Genomic DNA, 21,399 nt, shown 5'->3' on the forward strand with positions numbered 1-21,399 from the left:
CGTTCTTCAAACCAAAAGGCATGACTCGATAGCAGAATAGTCCCCTCGGGGTAGTGAAAGAGGTTATCTCGCGGTCGGGACCATGCATGGTGATCTAGTGATAACCGCGGTAGGCATCCAAGAAACTGAGCCTGTTATGTCCAGCCGTAAGGTCCTCCAGCTGGTCTACTCTGAGCAGAGGAAAGCTGTCTTTAGGGCAAGCTCGGTTGACAGTCTTGTAATCAACGCAAACTCGCCTTCTCATTCTTCTTGGGCACTACGACCGTGTTAGAAACCCACCGAGGGTAATGCACTTCCTGGATAGCCCTTGCTTCTAGCAGATTCCTTACTTCCTCCGCGACTACCTCGGCGTGATGGAGAGCCGATCTCCTCGTTCTTTGAATGACAGGGCATGCATCCGGGAAAACATTAAGTTGGTGGCAAATAAAACTTGGATCAACGCTAGGCATGTCGTATGGCGTCCATGCAAAGACTTCGATATTCGCCATCAAGAATTCTACCATCTCGGTCCTTTCTTGGGCGGTAAGGCTTGACCCTAGCAAAAAAAACTTGTTAAGGCTTTCTGTGTCGATCCGTACTTCCACCAATTCCTCAACAGCCTTTTCCTCGGCCCTGGTACCCACGTCATCAAGGACGCTTTGGTCTTCTGGACCTTCGATCATTTGAACGAAGCCTTTGGCAGCTCGGCTCCCGTTCACCGCCACGAAACACTACTTCGACATAACTTGATCACTCCAAATCTCCTCAACTTCCCCCTGTAGCCGAGGAGAAGCTCATAACCTGGTGGTAGGTTGACACTACCGCCTGCATAGCATGAAGCCATCCCCTACCAAGGATCAGATTGTACGTGGACGGCACCTTTAATACCCAGAACTCCACTTGCTTGACCACAGATCTGGCTTTGACTAATAAGATTATCTTTCCCATAGGCCACTCCGGCTGTAAGTTGAAACCAACTAGTGGTGAAGTTGTCAGAGCCAAGTCTGTGTCCCGGAGTTTGAGTTGCTTAAACGCGTCGTAGTACATAATCTCAACCGAGCTTCCTTGGCCAATCAAAATGCGCTTGACATCGAAGTCCCTGATGCGGAGGGTGACAACTAGGGCGTCGTTGTGCAGCGTTTGAATGCACTCTAGGTCCCTAGTTGAGAAACTAATCACATCTTTCTCCTCGGTATTCCCCCTTTTGATCGCGAGTTGGACTGACAAAATTTCTCTCATATGTTCCGCTTTTTTTATCATTCCTCGGAGCTCGCATACACGCGCCAGCTCCACTATGCCGTGGATCACATTGACCACTCCTTAAGGGGGCGCCTTTAAGTCATCCGAACAACTCGAATTGACCGAGGTGGGATGCGCGGCTTTAACGCCCCCATCAATGTAAAGGTCTAAGTGACCGACTGCAACTAACTCGCTCCCTATGATATGTGCAGCGGTACCGCGGATTAAAGCCTTTTTGCACATCGCCTTACTTAGCAGGAAACTGGACGTAATCCTTGTCGCGGATTTCACTAAGTATGCGATAGATTGGAATCTTAAATACCGCGGTGATGCCCGTCCGAGCATTCAACCTTCTGTTAGCATCAGCTGCGTCGTCGCGGGGATATTCTGCTCGATCATTGCCGCGACCTCTACCCCGGTTTCGATGATTTGATCCACAGTCAGATTTCCCGGTGCGATCATTTGGACGGTTAGTCTCCTGTCCGACCGTGTGTACCTTACCAGTCGCCCTTTTTTCTGTTGCCACCAGAGTTGTTTTCTCAGTGGACGCCGCCGCATCATTCTCTACTCGAATGTGCTCATTGATGCGTTGCATTAGTTTCCTCATGGACATCGGCTGGTTCATTGTAAGCGAGTCTCTCAGCCTATGTCCGATCGGGAGACCGCGCTTATATTGGGTGATTGCTAGGTTGATCGGGCAATCTAGGATCTCATTGAAGGTTTCCCAGTACCTGGAGTTATATGCCTTGAGGGTGTCACTCGACTTCATCTTGACACTAAAAAGGTGGTCTACTTTCTTTGGCGTTTTGGTGTTGGTTTTAAAATGAGTCACGAATGCTTCCGCCAACTACTATCACCTTTCGATGCTCTCATCCGGTAGTCTCTCGAACCATTTCAAGCCCAACTCACCTAAACTCGATTGGAAAATAAGGCACATAAGAGCATCATTATGCCTGTGTCCGGCCATGACTTGCCGAAAATGGCTTACACGCATGTACGAATCGATTTTTCCGTCATAAAGCGTAAACTTGGGCTGGTGAAAGCCCGCTGGGAGCGGTGTGGTTTCTATCTTAAGGAAGAAGGGGGTGGCGTTCAGTCTCGCCAAATCTGTGTCTAAAGGGACAGGCACGGCTGAGCGCGACGGTGGCATTATGACCTCCTTACTGGCGTGACCCCCGTAAGATAACCGCTAGAGCGTCGGCACCCTTTGATCCTCTCGTCAGCGAGCCCGTTCTTTCAAGACAACCCGCAAGTTCTCCTAACGGACGGAGTAGGAATATCTCGATGTCATCACCGGACGTGAGGGATGGTAGGTACTATCTTGCGCGCTAGACTGCTCTACAGGCGTGTCGGAGTCTCCAACCTTATAGCTCCTGGTGATAGAAATGGAGGGCGTGTGCCGTTGGCTCTGGCTGTCTGAGCGGCGTGGTTGGGTGCGCTCACTGTGGTCTCCCACTCCAGCAACACCCTTTCCTTTGACCTGCTGTTTGAGAGCCTCCATCTCTGCCGCCATTCTCCGGATGAGAGTGTCTTGGTCTCTTAACTTGTGCTCCAGACGTCTAGCGTGCGATTCTCTTCGCCGTCGGTGTCCATCTGGGCTTCGTGAGTGACCAAAACTTCGAGCGTGCTTATCCCGCGCATCTCTTGGGAGTCCTCCTGGGGAAGTCTCCAGGCCCGCCATGTTCTGAACGGGGGGGAGTCCGTCTCTCTGTCTAGCTGACTTCGGGGTAACACCGTCAATGGCAGACAACGGTATTTCGTCGTTGTTCGCCATAGAAGGCAATCAGACGAGCTTGGAGGACAGAGTTATGTCTGCAAAAGGTTTTCCACAGACGGCTCCAATTATATGGGGAGGAAATACTCGCCGCTGTCTGTACTCCTTTCGTCCAAGCTATTCCGACCAACCTACAAGCACAACGGCGGTGAGCTACTCGGCGGTGTGTTGTCGGAAAACCCTCCGACGGTCAAGTTAGCATACACTCAGAAAGAGAGAGAGAGAGAGAGCTGAATGAATGTAGAGTTTTTCTCACCAAATGATATTCCATCCCCAGCATGGGGGGCGCAGTCATACTTATATACTTTCTACGCTCACCTCTGCATCCATTCGCTTATTGGCACGTGAAGCTTTTCTCCCATCTGTCAGCGCAAATCCAGCTAAACACCACCTACTCAAACCGCCAGACAACATTACCAGGAACGGGGTAGCCCAGCAGTGTCACCTCGGACTCATATGACCAGGCTACGTAACGAGTCCGACGGCACCACTCGCCGAGCTCCACCACAACCGAGCTTAGTAACATTCCGATACGACTAAGCTCAAGACAGGTTAAGCCGGTCTTCAGAAGGCCTCTCTCACCGAGCTAAATGCACAAACCGTGAAACGAGGATCAGCAGACAATCATCCCGGCCAAGTTAGCTCGACCCAAACATGGGCCTGGGAACCGGCCGAGCAAACCAACCCTGGACTAGCCCAAGTTAGCTCAGCCCAACGTGGGACCTGGGCCTCGACCGAGCAAACCAACTCTGGACAAGCCCACGTTAGCTCGGCCCAAACATGCTCGGACCTCTCTCTGCTCGGCTTCTACCACGGCCCAAAGCCACATTATAAATCTCCCTCTCAATTATAGTTTGAAAATCACACAAATAAATAGATAGATAACTATAAAACAAAAAGCCTTACAGCTAGCCATACAACAGCTTGAGGATTTATTAGCATAACTGTAGAATTAATTAAATAATTCTCAGCCCAACTTAAAAATAGTGGTAAACCACTAACTCACCCCAAAAAATAGTATCAGAGCAGTGTTCGGTTTTAGGAAAGTTTAAGTTTTTTTTAGTTAGTCTATGCATTTTGCTTACGAAAATAGAGTAGTTTTTATTTTTGGACAATTCAGTTATAAATTTCATATTATAGTAGCTTTTAATAATTTTAAAGTAGGGTTTAATTTTGTATATAAAAAGAGTATAATATTTAGATTTAGAATTCAGCAATCATAACCATCGTCTTAATATAGATAAAAATAAATTTCGTTGTAATTTTGAAGGTACTTTTACACATAACTCCATAGCGAACATGATTCTCAGCTAAATAGTATTGTAAATCATTAGATTAATTTTCCAAAAAATATTAAAAAGGAAGTAGATAAAATCAGTAATCTTTTTACTTCGTCTATAGACCATCTTCGTAATACTCGCAGTATAATTAAAAATCAAGATAAAAAATTATATTATATCCAAGATTAGTGTAGTTCAATCTTACAAAAACGAATAGATTTAAATTTAGAAAAATTCTCCACCAAGCTAGAAATAGAAACTCTAATTTCAGCCATAAATATTAGTAGCTCGAAGCAAATAGAGTTAGAATTTAAGCAATTAATTGAAAAAATAATCAGATAAATCAAATAGTTAGACAAATAGAACAGATCAACCAAATTCAAGACAATTTAAAACAGAAATTAGAAATTTTAGAACAACTAATAAAATCTTAATTTATGAGTAGCGATAAAAAAAATTAATAGAGACTATTAAATTATTTTAAAACAAGCAGAAGACATTCATAATAACCCAGAGGGAATTAGTAGCTATCAAGGAATAAATCAGTCAGATAAAATATTTATATGACAAAACAATATAGAAATTTTATTTCTTATCTGATTATGTGAAAAAATTGAAAAATTATCAGAACAACTACACAGTTTAGAAAATCATTTAGCTTCGTTAGAAAGATTAATACTTCAAAAAGGGAAAGGAGTAAAAGGACAAGCAAGAAAAGCCCAATCTCAAATAAACGAAGAAGATGTAACTAAAAATTTTGAAAAGCTTAAATTATCAAAGAAACCTGCCTGTAGAACTTATAGAAAATAAAAATATTTAAACAGTTAGTAAAAGAAAGTAGCAGTAAAAAGCATAATGAGGATGAAAATGTTAAAGTAGAAAAATTTATAAATGTAGAACAGCAAACAGAAAAATTTAAAAAGGAAAAACTAGAATTAATTCTAGCTAAATATGTATATAAGTTATGAAAAATTCATAAAAAAATAATATTTATTTAAACACTATAGTGAACAAATTATTAGTGTAACTCAAGAATATGAAAAAATAGAGCTAAATTTAATAAATAGATAAAGTTATAAATATGCTGTAAATGAACACCTCAAAAGGACTCACTTAGAATTAGTTAAGGCTTTAACTAGAGAAAATTTAGGAGCTAAAGTTTTTGTATGTCTTTATGATGATAGGTTTAATGATGTAGGACAAAGTATTTTAGGCAGCTATGAATTATATATGAATTCAAAAGGAGGGATAATTTATTTTACACTGGATTTCCTTTTACTGACTTCGACCTTCATAAAAAGATAAAAATAGGAATAAAATGTAGAGGATATAAAATGAAAAAAGGAGAAAAAATTTTATTAGTTTGCACATAATTTTTAGGCTTAGCGGTCTTAGAAAACAATACCCATTATAGACTTACAAATAATCAAATAGTTAAGATATTAGGCACAAAAGGAATAAAGGCACTACCAGCTAAAAAATATAATTCTAAAGATAATGTAGCACTAGATTGGAATTTAGGAGATTTTCTAGGACAAAAGAGGTTAGTCCCTCAAGATAATTTATTATATCAAAAAGCAGATGGAAGTTATACAATAAGATTTACTAAATACACATATGTAGCACCAGAAAAATTCGAAGATGATGAATTTAGTAATGTAGATAGAGAAGAAAGCCAAGATAATTATAGTGACATAAATCAACTTTATATAATGACAGAGGAAAAAACAATATCACAAAATAAGATATCTAATATTGATGAGATAGATTTGGAAAATTTCACCCTAAGTGATATGAATAAAATATTAGATACCAGACACTATGAATATATAGCTAGGGGAGATACCCATGATGAAGCAGTATCATTTTTAGGTCAAGAATTTCATACCGAATATGTAGATGATATTTTAGAAGATAAAATACAGCCTAGCAAAATATTTAAAATACCAAAACAATCTAACTTAGAAGACTCTTTTTATATGAACACTCAAACAACAGAAAGCACAGTAACTAGCAACCCACAACATACGATAGAAGATCCAGTAGAACCAATGCATTATGAAGTAGAAGGAAGAAGACCATTAACCAATACAAGACGTAGTAAAGCAGATCCTAACAAAAAGTATAAGTTTCATGAGAAGCGAAGATAACCAGATATAAGTATATAATTACAGCCAGTAACCAATCAAGGAACCCTTTTAGACTTAGCTAAATTCGACCCACAAATATGGCAAGAAGTAATAAAAAAAATGGGAAAAAGACGCGGTAAAGGCATGGATGAATAATCCCTTTGAATCAACTGATACGTGAGAGAATATATGGAAATACTTTTCCTTAGAGTCAACCTAGTTGAGTCTCAACCCTTTAGTCAATATTCCCAAGCACAATCCGACAACACATATTTACCATTTAATTACCCTTTCATACCAAAGCCAAATTTAGTTGAGATCTCTTGTGTTATCAAATTTGCAGAAAAAATTATTAGCATAAATGCCATGATAGATGCAGGAGCCAGTAAATCATCTATTGAACAACACATAGTTCCACTAGGATGGAGTACAATTTTAACAACCCCAGCTTTAGTCAGTATAGCCGATGGCACTAAACAGACATATACACATTGCATCAATAGAGCTCAAATTCGTTTTTATTACATAGGCTCTTAAGCTCAACATATAGAGTGGTTTCCTTTACCCCAAGTTTGGATTAGCAATACTCGACAAAACCATCCCTTTATATTAGGCCTTAATTTCATACTTAGTCTACAAGGTGGCATGTTTATCAACTATAGTAGCATTAGTTTCTTCAAACGAACAGCACATACACCCATAGCATATGCCCTCAACACCATTGCCCATTCATCAGAGTTGCGTGCGAAACGTGGTGGTACCATAGGAGTAGATTTAGTTCCCGCTAGTTTTTTATTTCATAGTAGAAACATTTTCCCTGAGTTGGCCCAAAAATATATACAAAATGAAAAGATAGCAAATATTTCTTTAGAAAATTTAGACATGGAAGACTTTGAATCAAAAAAACATAGAAGATGTTGAATTAGAAGAAAAATATGATTCTTGGAGTATAGAAGATTTCCAACAAATTGTTAACCTAGAATTAATTTTCACAAAAATAGGAAAACTGAAAAAAAAAAAAAAAAAAACTAGTATACAGAAGAATAGAAAATGATTTAGATGAAATAATAAGATTAGCTGAAACAACATAAATACTAGGAGAACAACCCATGAAATACTGGGAAAGAAATAAAGTTTTAGCTAGTTTAGATATAAAAAATAAAGATTATAGGATTACATCAACACAAATAGATCATACGCTAGCAAATATAGAAGAATTTAGAACACAAATTAAGGAATTATTAGATTTAAGAGTAATTCGACCTAGTAATAGATCATATAAGAGCGCCGCATTTATGGTTAGAAATCATGCAGAGATAAAAAGAGAGAAAACTAGAATGGTTATAAATTATAAGAGATTAAATGACAATGCAAAAGATGGTAAATATAATATACCAGATAAAGATCAGCTCATAAACAGAATACAGACAGCAAAAATATTCAGCAAATTTGATTTCAAGTCAGGGTTTTGGCAAATCAAAATGGAAAAGGAAAGCATACCTTGGACAGTCTTTTGTTACCCACAAGGACATTATGAATGGCTAGTCATTCCTTTTTGACTAAAAAATGCACCTTCCATATTTTAGCATAAGATAGATAGCATGTTTAATAAATATAGTTTTATACTGGTATATATAGATGATATATTAGTATTTAGCCCAAATAAAAATTGTCATATAAATCATCTATACATAGTATTAGAAGAATTTATAAACAATGGAATAATAATTAGTAAGAGAAAATGGTATTAAATAAACCTCATATAGAATTTTTAGGAATGTAGTTAGAAGATGAAAAAATCAGGCTACAACCCCACATAGTTAAGAAAATTTTAGATTACCTAAATAAATTAGAAGATACAAAATAACTTCAATCATTTTTAGGGGTTTTAAATTATGCACAAATGTATATTCCTAACCTTAGTAAAACAATAGGACCTCTATATAGCAAGACCACACCCACAGGAAAAAAATATTTTAACCAACAAAATATAGCTTTGGAAGATGTCAGTGTAATCTAGATTTCAACATTTGCCCTGTTTACACTGACATCTTCTAAAATATTCTGGCCTATCTATACATCTTTCTTCTTGTAAACAAGGTTGTTCTTCATCCTCGTAGAGATAAGTCTATTGATATTCCATACTAGGGCACTGAATTCCTGCTGTGGAGAGGTTTTGAAGAAACTGTTGTATAGTGACTAACTCACTATTTCTACTATCTTCGGCTAAGGTATATATATAGGGTTTAAGGTCTTCTATTTCTCAGTTTTTCTCACAAAAAGATTAAATGATAGAATCTCTGAAGAAATACATTCTAGCACTCAATTGTTCAAATTCCTCACTGGTGAATTGTTTGATTTTTACGTTTGGAAAAGGAGTAGGTGCTTTTTTTGGAGTTAGTTTTTTGAGCTGGCTGGTTAGGGTTTGAATGGTTGCTCTCAATTGTTTTTTCTCGTCTCGAAGCTAGTCTAGCTCTTCACTGACCTTTTTGCCTTTATCCATAATTTTCTTGAAATTTTTGATAAGGCCTTCACAATGTCTGCACATTTGGAAAAGATTTTGATAATTTAAGGGTTAGTACTACTACTTCTTGTTATCTGGCTAACTGGAATTTCACTAGTAGCAAAATAGTTGACTGCATCTTGCTCAATGTGTCCAGATAATCTTTACCTATTTGGCTAATAAAGTAACTAGTTTCTATTTGTCTGTGGACATAAGTACTTGCTGATTTGAAATCATAAAATCCTTTAAACTGAGGTACAATAAAATTTTTAACTAAAAGTTCAATTTCTACCCAGTCATGGTAAATACCAGGCTTGGTTCTTTTAGTTACTACATAGAAAGAAAGCTTTTAGAAAAATGTTTATTCTGGATTTTTGAAAAATATATACTGAGAGAGTTTAAGGCTGACAAACGTTTAGCTGGGTGATTGAGATTGTTCCAAAGGTTATCTAAAAGACGCTGTTGAACTGGGTCTAGCTCGATTCCTATTAATGGTTTGAATTTGTTTCTGCCTTCATAAATGGGAAGAGCAAATCCCCCAAAATTCATTGTTTTGTTGTTCTCCATTATCTACACAAAAATTAAACTGGTTATTTTCTTTTTCTAAATAAATTTTCCTACTTAGCCAATCTGTTAATTTATTATCACTCCCTTTAATATGTTCAAATTCTATTTTATATCTTTGTCCTACTATACAATCTAAAAATTTTGCCCATCTTATACTACTAAGTTTACGCTCATTAAGTTTATTATAAAATCTAATTATAGCTTCTCAGTCTATTTTAATTATAAAGGGCTTGTGTAAAAATAACCTAAATTTGTTTATTGCATATACTATTCCTAATATTTCAAAATCTAAGCTGGTCATGGTTGTATCTTTTTCTTTAAATTTCCTAGAACTATATTTACAAATACGCTCTTTATTTTTACTATCATACTTGCTAGGTTCAGCTAATAGTACCGTTTCCCATCCTAATTGGCTTGTATCTGTTTCTACGACTATATATTCTGATTCTAAAAGAAGTTGTAGGTTCGGGTAAATTTCTATAAATGTCTTTAATTTTTCTTACTAAAGCTATATCTTGCTGGTTAAAATATTTGTGTCCTGTGGGTGTGGTCTTGCTATATAGTGATCCTATTATTTTACTAAGGTTAGGAATATACATTCGTGCATAATTTAAAATTTCCAAAAATAATTAAAGTTGTTTTGTATCTTCTAATTTATTTGGGTAATCTAAAATTTTCTTAACTATGTGGGGTTGTAGCCTGATTTTTCCATCTCCTAACTTCATTTCTAAAAATTCTATATGAGGTTTGTTTAATACCATTTTTCTCTTACTAATTATTATTCCATTGTTTATAAATTCTTTTAATACTATGTATAGATGATCTATGTGACTATTTTTATTTGGACTAAATACTAATATATCATCTATATATACCAGTATAAAACTATATTTATTAAATATACTGTCCATCTTACGTTGAAATATGGAAGGTGCATTTTTTAGTCCAAAAGGCATGACTAGCCATTCATAATGTCCTTGTGGGCAACAAAAGACTGTCCAATGTATGCTTTCTTTTTCCATTTTGATTTGCCAAAACCCTGACTTGCAATCAAATTTGCTGAATATTTTTGTTGTCTGTATTCTGTTTATGAGCTGAACTTTATCTGGTATATTATATTTATCATCTTTTGTATTGTCATTTAATCTCTTATAATTTATAACCATTCTACTTTTCTCTCTTTTTATCTCTGCATGATTTCTAACCATAAATACGGCGCTCCTATGTGGGCTATTAATAGGTCGAATTACTCCTAAATCTAATAATTTCTTAATCTATGTTCTAAATTCTTTTATATCTACTGGCGTATGATCTATTTGTGCTGATGTAATCCTATAATCTTTATTTTTTATATCTAAACTAGCTAAAACTTTATTTCTTTCCCAGTATTTCATGGGTTGTTCTTCTAAAATTTCTATTGTTTCAACTAATCTTATTATTTCATCTCAATCATTTTCTGTTCTTTTGTATGCTGGTTTTTTCTTCAATTTTCCTATTTTTGTGAAAATTAAGTCTAGGTTAACAACTTGTTGGAAATCTTCTATACTCCAAGAATCATATTTTTCTTCTAATTCAACATCTTCTATGTTTTTTTGATTCAAAGTCTTCCATGTCTAAATTTTCTAAAGAAATATTTGCTATCTTTTCATTTTGTATATATTTTTGGGCCAACTCAGGGAAAATGTTTCTACTATGAAATAAAAAACTAGCGGGAACTAAATCTACTCCTATGGTACCACCACGTTTCGCACGCAACTCTGATGAATGGGCAATGGTGTTGAGGGCATATGCTATGGGTGTATGTGCTGTTCGTTTGAAGAAACTAATGCTACTATAGTTGATAAACATGCCACCTTGTAGACTAAGTATGAAATTAAGGCCTAATATAAAGGGATGGTTTTGTTGAGTATTGCCAATCCAAACTTTGGGTAAAGGGAACCACTCTATATGTTGAGTTTGAGAGCCTATGTGATGAAAACTAATTTGTGCTCCACTAATGCAATGTGTATATGTCTGTTTAGTGTCATCGGCTATACTGACTAAAGTTGGGGTTACTAAAGCTGTACTCCATCCTGGTGGAACTATGTGTTGTTCAATATATGATGTACTGGCTCTTGTATCTATCATAGCATCTATACTAAGAGTTTTTTCTACAAATTTGATTACATAAGAGATCTCAACTAAATTTGGCTTGGGTATGACAGGGTAATTAAATGGTAAATATGTGTTGTCGGATTGTACTTGGGAATATTGACTAAAGGGTTGAGAATCAACTAGGTTGGCTCTAAGGAGTACATATGTTCTTCAACAAGTTTATCTTTTAAAGGATATTTAGTATGAAATTGTTCTATCTGCTGTTTAAGTTGTTTATTTTCTACTTTTAAACATTCTATGTCAAAATTAGACTTAGTGTAACAACCCCGACCTCTGATTTACGTTAATTCGTGGTTAAATAAGCTTGATCAGTAATTAAGAGAAATCCAGAATTAAATTGCTTGTGTATGTTGCATTATTGTGCTGATATCTATTTATTATAGAAAGATCTATTCATGTTTCCGTTTTGGTTTGCGAAATAAAGGCCTTATCAACATCTGATTCAGAAATTGACTTAGTATATGTGTTATTTGGAATTTTTAGAAGATTATGGTAGGTTCAATTAAAATTCAATTCGAAACGATTAAATTAAGATAAATAAATTATTAAGTTGAATCAACTTTGTTTCAATCACAATTAATTAACCTAAGCTAATCAAACACATAAATAGACCACTAATAGTTGAGAAGACTCATTCTTACCATCACCTTGTGCAACAAAACATGTAGAGAGAAAGAGAGAGACTAGGGAGAAGTCTTCAAACAAAGGAATTTGTACTCGCTAGAGAATTAAGGAGAATTGAAGAAATTGAGCAAGAACTCACTAGGATTCAAGGAATTGAGAACCTAAGGTAAGAAATCAAGCCTTTAGTTGTGTACTTAGAATACCTAAATCATGTAGTCAAAGAATTAAGTGAATTGAAGCAAGAATTAAGCTTAATGAAGTAGAAGAGTAGAGTATACATACATGCATGTCTATTACATTGCATTTAGAGCATGTTAGCTAAGAATTCATACCATGCATGTTCATATTTTGGTTTTAGTTTAAGAATTCACTATGACTTTGAGTAGAACATCTTATTTGATCTTGAATTGGAAACTTGAAATCTCATTCATATCATGCATGTCATGGTCATGTTGTGTTTCCAAAGAATTAGGTTGGTTTTGCATATATCACATGCTCTTGAATCTTGATTTTATGAAATTGATTTTGAATTCACCATGTTTTCCAAGTTTACAAGAGTTTTCTCAAATTTTTGGCCCAAAAGGATGAGTTTTGTAGTGTTTGAGTTGAGTTTGGAAGCTTAGAGGTGAATCTGGAAATTTCAGAATTCGACCTCTCCGCTCGAGCGACGGATTCACCTTCATTTTCACACTTCTGCTCGAGCGACCAGAGGTTCGCTAAGCGTCAAATGGATGCTCCCAGAAGTTTGCATGTTTTACAGACCGCTCGAGCAACAAAAGTTGCGCTCGAGTTTCATGCTCGAGTGAGCGTTGAGCAATCATCGAGTGAAAAAAATCAAGCAACCAGCACTTTTGCATTGTTTACAGACCGCTCAAGCGACCACTCGCATTTTGCATGTCCGCTCGAGCGAAAGAAGCTACGCTTGAGCGGGACCCCTGCTTTCAGCAATTATTATTAAGTGTTTTCAAGTGAATTTTAGCATCTTCATTACATCCTAGGCCAAGATCAAGACACCAAAATGAGGATAAGAAGTAGAAACACACCAAGATAAGAAAAGATTTAAGTTAATATTTTCGGGTGTGTAATTCAGCACGTGTTCATTCTGTAACTGTGTAGGTCACGCGCCGCAAGACGTATGATTTGTCCATTCTGTCTATTTGCCTTGGAGCCCTCTGTTAATTGTGAGTAATAACTTTGTAAAGGTATGTTCAATGTATAAGTATTTTCTAAATGATATAAGATGATCTGTTTTCCGAAATATTATTTTCTGCACAAATGAATGGTTGCCCAATGTTTCTGAAACATATTTGTGGCATTCTTAGTTTCATATGACATATGTTATCTGTTTTGTATATGTCCCAATTATGGGTCAACTGATCGTCTCATGAGCCAACTGTTATGGATCCTTCTGTATACGTCCCAATATGGGCCAACTGTACGTCTTATGAGTCAACTGTATCGTCTCCGTGCACGTGAGTCAACTGTTTGCCTTCATGGTCGTCCCTTTATAGGTCAACTATACGCCTTTATAGCAGTCCCTGTATAGGTCAACTGTTTCTAGAAGTGCTAATGAATGTACCACATATGTTTAACTACAAATTCTGATTATGAATATGATTCTGAATCTGTATCTGTTATGACCTATGATTTCTGAACATAAACTTTGTTTTCTGTAACTATTATGGACAGCATTCATTAAACCCTTTACTCTATTATTATTCACTGGGCTCTAACTCATTATTTATATTATGTATGTAGGTGACCAGGCACGTGAACAGGCCCAGAGTTGATGGCCTAAGATTTCGTTTTGTCAGCTATCCTTTTGCGCCTCCCGAAGAGGTTTCGGATCAAGTCAAGCCTTGTGGCCTTGTTTAACAAGCATCTAAAACTTTGTTTACTTTTGGTTTTTGAACAAGTTTTTGGTTATCTGTACATAGGGTGACGTAAAATTACTATATCTATGCAACGTTACGTATATGTTATGAGTTTTAAAGTTATTCTTTCCCACTTATGTCTGCATAGCTTAATGGACATTGTACTTTATATTGCTTCCGCAGTCCCTAACTATATGTTATTCTGTTAAAAGGCCTTCGGTAATCCAAGGATTACTGGCCAGTTACAACGCTAAACTTATAGGGGCGGGTTTGGGTCATGACACTTAGTTTCTATCTCACGTATTTGTAGTATAAATTCTCTTACTTGTATTTCTAATTCTCTAATTGTTAGGTGTAATTCTTTGCTTTCTATACTATGATCTTATCGTATCTCATCGTTACTTTCTAATGTTATCTTGTGTGTCATATTTAATTTTTCTAGACAAACTATACAATAGGTTATACTGCATAATAAACATTGAGCTTTCTTATTTTTAGCAGGAAACCAATTACAATAACTACATCTAGTGATATCAAATCCTAATCCTATCCGAAAATTATGCTGACATTCAGTATCTGCATTGCATTCCATCATAAAAAAATTATCATAGGAAGGGGATATTCTTATTTCTTGGTTAAGTTGTCTAAAAAGATTGTCTATATCTGTATCACTTTCTGAACTTATGGCTTCTATTTGGTATTTATAATCGCTGATTATGCTATGGACTTCTGAATCATCATTAACTACATCTTCTTCTAAATCTGTTGGAAATGGTGGAAAAAATTCTGGGTAAAACCAGAATTTTTCCGCAAGTTTGGTCTATTTTTTAGGTGGGCCCCAAGTGTCGATTTACTCGGGTCAAAGTGGTAACGCGTTCTATGCCGCGTTGTGATTCACGTGGTATATTTGGTTGCTCAAAACCATTACCGAGTGAATGGGAAATTGAAGCCAAAGTGTGCTCCATGGAAATGGAGTTTTGGTGGAAATTTCTTAAGGTTGTAAATTAGCTTGTCCCACATTGATTTGGTGGGAAGTTTTGAAAGGGTTTATAAGGCTTAGGGTGAGATACTTGGGGTGTGCCCCAAGGGGTACCCAAGTGTTTTAGAGGGAGAGGTTATGGGCAAAATGGGCTAGACCCATTGGACCCAAAAATCACCACGCGCGCCGCCGTCCGGTCGGGCGGGCTGGGGTTGGGCTTCTAATCTTTTTGGGCCAAAAACATTTGAATTTAATTTTATTTTTTATTAAAATAAAATCCAGAATTCAAATTAAATTGGTTTGGATTTTTTGTTCATCCAAACAGGGCCCTTCCTGTTTTCAAACAGAATTAAACTGATTTGGATTTATTGCTCATCCAAACAGAGCCCTTCCCGTTTTCAAACAGAATTAAACTGATTTGGATTTATTGCTCATCCAAACAGAGCCCTTCCCGTTTTGCTATCTGTTTGAATTCAAAACCAACAGGTATCATACCTGTTCAATTCAAAACCAAGAGCCACATACCTGTTCAATTCAAAACCAAGAGCCACCTTCACATCTATAAATAGGACCACCCTCATTTGATGTTTTCAATCAGAAATTTCGTATTTCACTTCTGCTAATTATATTCTTCATCTTGCTGCATTTTATTTCCGAAAGAAAGAATGTAAACACTTAGTGTGTTCGTAAGGCAAACAATTTGTAGTGCTGCTATTGTTTGCAGTAAGATCATTTCATCCTGGGAGATAGACGTCCAAACTCTGAAAGCACCGTGGAGAGGACGAATCTGTCTTAAGGACACAGTGTCAAACACTGGACTTGATCATAAAATAATTCGAAGAAATTAAATCAAGTAAGTTATTTAATTTATTTTCAGTGTTGTTTTTATTTATTTAAATCAGATTTTAATTTTGTTTTTGTAACAAAATAAAATCTGTTTTTATTTATTTATTTTTATTTCGAGTTTGATTTTTGTAATCAAACAAATTCTCTCCTTTTCTTTATTTCTTTAAATTCTATTTGTTGTTGTGTACACAATAGAATTAAATCTTTTAAATACAGTGAAGATTGTCCAACAATCTTAAGACAGACTCGTTTTTGGGTATCTTCATTGTATTTAATTTTCTGTGTTTTCAAATTAATATTCTGGTTGGAAAAACAAATAGTGATTTATGCTATTTGACAGATAGTAGTAATATACTGTCTCTTTTCTTTGACAACAACTAGTAGTACGATACTGGTGTCATTAACAATTCAGAATATTATTTGGTATTACAGAAAATTCTTGTTATATATTTTATTTTTCTAGTTTTAGTAACAAGGAAAATAAAATTATTTTGTTGTTATAATTTATTTTCTGGTTTTAGTAACTAGAAAATTAATTTGTGTTTTAATTTTTTCTGATTTTTGTAATCAGAGATTATGGCTACTACAACTGAAACTGCATCTGGCAGTGGTACTCCTATTGTTACATCTACATCGGTCCCTATTCAGAACCATGTTCATATACCAATCAATCATGGAGAAAAACCGGAAAAATTTAACGGTACCGAGTTTAAGAGATGGCAGCAGAAGATGTTGTTCTATCTTACAACTCTTAATTTGGCCCGGTTTCTTCATGAAGAGGCTCCAGCACTTAAAGAGGGTGAAAGTGATCGGCAAGTTGTTGCCGCTGTAGATGCTTGGAAACATTCAGATTTCCTGTGCAGAAACTACATCCTAAATGACCTTGACAACATGCTGTATAATGTATACAGTCCTCTGAAAACAGCAAAAGAATTGTGGGATTCTTTGGAGAAGAAATACAAGACAGAAGATGCCGGCACGAAGAAATTTGTCGTCGGTAAATTTCTGGACTTTGTTATGGTAGACTCCCAAACGGTAATATCTCAAGTTCAAAGTTTTCAAATAATTTTGCATGATATTCATTCAGAAGGTATGTCTCTTAGCGAGTCATTCCAAGTCGCTGCTTTAGTGGAAAAGTTACCACCAGCTTGGAAAGATTTCAAAAATTATTTAAAACATAAACGCAAAGAGATGACTATGGATGAATTGATTGTAAGATTAAGAATTGAAGAAGATAACCGAAAGGCTGAAAAGAGGAATGGGAAAAATCCCATTGAGTCCAAAGCTAATGTGGTTGAACAAGTTCATAAACCACATAAAAAAAAGAGAAAGTTTACTGGAGATGGTCCTAAACAAGGCGATAGTAGCAAGAAGTTCAAAGGAAAATGCTATAACTGTGGCAAAACTGGACATCGAGCTTCTGACTGCCGCCGCCCTAAGAAGAATCATGGAAGTACAAGTAAGAAGACCACCAATCAGGCCAATGTAACAGAATTGGATTACATCTCTGACGGAGTGAATGACATCAACCTTTCTGCTGTGGTGTCTGAGGCTAACTTGGTGGGAAATCCCAAAGAGTGGTGGGTTGACACTGGAGCAACTCGTCACATATGTACGGACAAGAAGATGTTCACTACCTACAATGAGGCTGCAAATGGTGAACAACTTTTCATGGGAAATTCTTCTACTTCTACTGTGGCTGGACAAGGGAAAGTGATCTTGAAGATGACATCAGGGAAAGAACTGACCCTCAACAACGTACTGCATGTACCTGACATCCGGAAGAATTTAGTTTCTGGGTCTTTGTTAAGTAAAAATGGTTTTAGGCTTGTATTTGAGTCTGATAAATTTGTATTAACAAAGAGTGGTATGTATGTTGGTAAGGGATACATGAGTGATGGTCTCTTTAAGTCGAATGTAATGACAGTTGTATCGAAAGTTGCTATGAATAAGAATAACACATCTTTTGTTTATATTCTTGAGTCAAATTTATGGCATGGTAGATTAGGACATGTGAATTTTGATGCTTTGCGTAGATTAATTGGTTTAGATCATATACCAAAGTTTGAAATTACTCCTAATCATAAATGTGAAATTTGTGTAGAAGCGAAACTAACTAAGGCTCCATTTAAATCGGTTGAAAGAAAAACCGAACCTCTAGAATTAATTCACACTGATGTATGTGATTTAAAATTTATTCAAACTAGAGGTGGCAAAAAGTATTTCATAACATTTATCGATGATTGCACAAGATATTGTTATGTTTATTTACTTAGAAGTAAAGATGAAGCCTTAGAAATGTTTAAACTCTACAAAACAGAAGTTGAAAATCAACTTGGTAAAACCATTAAAATGGTTAGAAGTGATAGGGGTGGTGAATATGATGCACCATTAAATGAATTTTGTGCACAACATGGCATTATTCATCAAACTACAGCCCCTTATTCTGCACAGCAAAATGGAATTGCTGAAAGGAAGAATAGAACCTTAAAAGAAATGATGAATGCCATGTTACTAAGTTCAGGCTTACCACAGAACTTGTGGGGGGAAGCAATATTGTCTGCTAATTATGTTCTTAATAAGATACCCCACAAGAAAACCAACAGCACTCCTTATGAATTGTGGAAAGGTCGATCGCCTTCCTACAAATATTTAAAAGTGTGGGGGTGTTTGGCAAAAGTTGAAGTTCCTGTTCCTAAAAAGACTAAGATTGGACCAAAAACAATAGACTGTGTGTTTATTGGTTATGCTCAGAATAGTAGTGCATATCAGTTTCTGACTTATAAATCAGAAATACCTGATATAAATGTGAACACTATTATAGAGTCAAGGAATGCTGTGTTTTTTGAACATGTCTTTCCTTACAAGAAAGGACAGGAATTAAGTTCACAGAAAAGAACTTATGATTGTACACAAAGTCAAGGGACTAATGACAATCAAACACAAGAGACTAGTAATAGTCTCGACCAACAGGATTTAACCAATGATGAACCTAGACGAAGTAAGAGAGCAAGAACATCAAAATCCTTTGGTCCAGATTTTCTGACATACTTGTTAGAAAATGAACCTCAAAGCTTTAAGGCAGCAATGACAGGTCCTGAAGCACCTTTGTGGAAAGAGGCTGTTAATAATGAAATTGAATCCATTATGCAAAATCATACTTGGGAATTGGTGGATCTTCCACCAGGTTCTAAACCTCTTGGATATAAATGGATATTCAAGAGAAAAATGAAAGCAGATGGTTCAATTGACAAGTATAAAGCAAGACTTGTTGTCAAAGGTTACAGACAAAAGGAAAGTCTGGACTATTTTGACACATATTCCCCTGTGACAAGAATAACATCCATTCGCATGCTTATTTTTATAGCAGCGTTGTTTAATTTAGAAATACATCAAATGGATGTTAAGACAGCTTTCTTAAACGGTGATCTAAATGAAGAGATCTATATGGAACAACCCGAAGGGTTTGTAGTATCAGGGCAAGAAAAGAAAGTTTGTCGACTTGTAAAATCCCTTTATGGATTAAAACAAGCACCTAAGCAATGGCATGAAAAATTTGATCATGCAATGCTTACTAATGGGTTTAAGATAAACGAATGTGACAAATGCGTCTATGTTAAAAACACTGACCAAGGATATGTCATAGTTTGTCTTTATGTGGATGACATGCTTATCATCGGAAGCAGTCAAAACATGATCAAATCAACTAAGCAGATGCTTAACAAAAGATTTGATATGAAAGATATGGGGGTCGCAGATGTTATATTAGGAATGAAAATTACTAAAACATCTGACGGATATGCATTATCTCAATCTCATTATATTGAGAAAATTCTTGATAAATTTATCAAGGATGATTTGAATTTAGCTAGAACACCTGTAGACATCAGTCTTTATTTATCAAAAAATAAAGGTGATGCAGTGTCTCAGTTAAAATACTCCCAAATCATTGGAAGCCTAATGTACCTAATGAATTGTACTCGTCCTGATATAGCTTATGCTATCAGTAAATTGAGTAGGTACACTAGTAACCCTGGAGAAGACCATTGGAAAGCGATCATTCGAGTTCTTAGATATCTAAGATTTACTCGTGATCATGGTTTGAACTTTACTCGATATCCAGCAGTACTCGAAGGTTATTGTGATGCCAATTGGATATCGGATACTAAAGATTCAAAATCCACTAGTGGATATGTCTTTACTCTAGGAGGCGCTGCTGTTTCTTGGAAGTCCACGAAACAAACTTGCATCGCACGATCCACAATGGAATCCGAGTTCATTGCTTTAGACAAAGCAGGTGAAGAAGCAAAATGGCTTCGTCACTTCTTAGAAGACATTCCAATGTGGCCAAAACCTGTGCCAGCTATTTGCATTCATTGTGATAGTCAATCTGCAATAGGCAGACAGAATCACATGTATAACGGTAAGTCACGACATATTCGTCGTCGACATAATACCGTAAGGCAATTGTTGTCAAACGGAATAATCTCAATAGATTATATAAAATCTAAAGAGAATATTGCGGATCTGTTAACAAAAGGTTTGACAAAAGAGTTAGTGTATAGTTCATCAAAGGGGATGGGATTAAAGCCTATTACATAAGAGTCGTCATAATGGTAACCCTACTTATATGACTGGAGATCCCAAGAACTAAGTTCAAAGGGACAACTAAGTTATGTATGGCTCACCAGAAATCACCAGGGGATTAAAAATTCCCTACCCATTCCTATGGTGAGAGTGATATCTGCAACATATGTTGTATGCAGGGGTATAAGGATAAGCTTTGCTTTTAATGATTACTTATATCTTGATTAAGGCATAAAATCAAGATGAGTATAAGGAGATACTCACAATAAGAATCACCTATATGAGTGTTGAACTGGGGCCGGTTTTATGAGAATGAAGAGGCTAAATTCTCTAGAAACACTTATGAAAACCAGGTGCGTTCAAGGCCAAAATGAACACAACAGTGTTAGAAGATATTTTGTGTGAAATCTATTGTCTTGGCTTACACAAACGGCTGAACAATTCAAGGCATTGCGTCCATTGGTTAGCCAGTAAGTCCGATAGGTTATCACTAGGGAAGGTTCAAGGCCGAAAACTACCTATCCTGATACAAGATATTTTCGACTTATACTCTTTCGTTAAGTCTGCATTTTGTTGCATTTCCATTGTCATCAAATTCCATTCATGTGGGGGATTGTTGGAAATGGTGGAAAAAATTCTGGGTAAAACCAGAATTTTTCCTCAAGTTTGGTCTATTTTTTAGGTGGGCCCCGAGGGTCGATTTACTCGGGTCAAAGTGGTAACGCGTTCTATGCCGCGTTGTGATTCACGTGGTATATTTGGTTGCTCAAAACCATTACCGAGTGAATGGGAAATTGAAGCCAAAGTGTGCTCCATGGAAATGGAGTTTTGGTGGAAATTCCTTAAGGTTGTAAATTGGCTTGT

At 36.2% G+C, this 21,399-nt stretch overlaps 1 protein-coding gene across 1 annotated transcript; it reads right to left on the reverse strand.

Moving 5' to 3' along the window:
* Positions 1 to 744: 744 nt before the first annotated feature.
* On the reverse strand, positions 745 to 1,218 carry LOC114309250 (uncharacterized). Its single transcript, XM_028254960.2, has one exon. The coding sequence runs from the start codon at positions 1,216 to 1,218 to the stop codon at positions 745 to 747; it is 474 nt and encodes a 157-aa protein (XP_028110761.2).
* Positions 1,219 to 21,399: the final 20,181 nt, after the last annotated feature.

Source organism: Camellia sinensis, chromosome 6 (assembly GCF_055761805.1).
Source record: "Camellia sinensis isolate YWXY chromosome 6, ASM5576180v1, whole genome shotgun sequence".
Classification (NCBI taxonomy): Eukaryota; Viridiplantae; Streptophyta; class Magnoliopsida; order Ericales; family Theaceae; genus Camellia; species Camellia sinensis.

What these genes read in the sequence shown, in the direction of transcription:
- LOC114309250 (XM_028254960.2), bottom strand. Translation starts at nt 1,218, where the DNA reads ATGAGAGAAATTTTGTCAGTCCAACTCGCGATCAAAAGGGGGAATACC.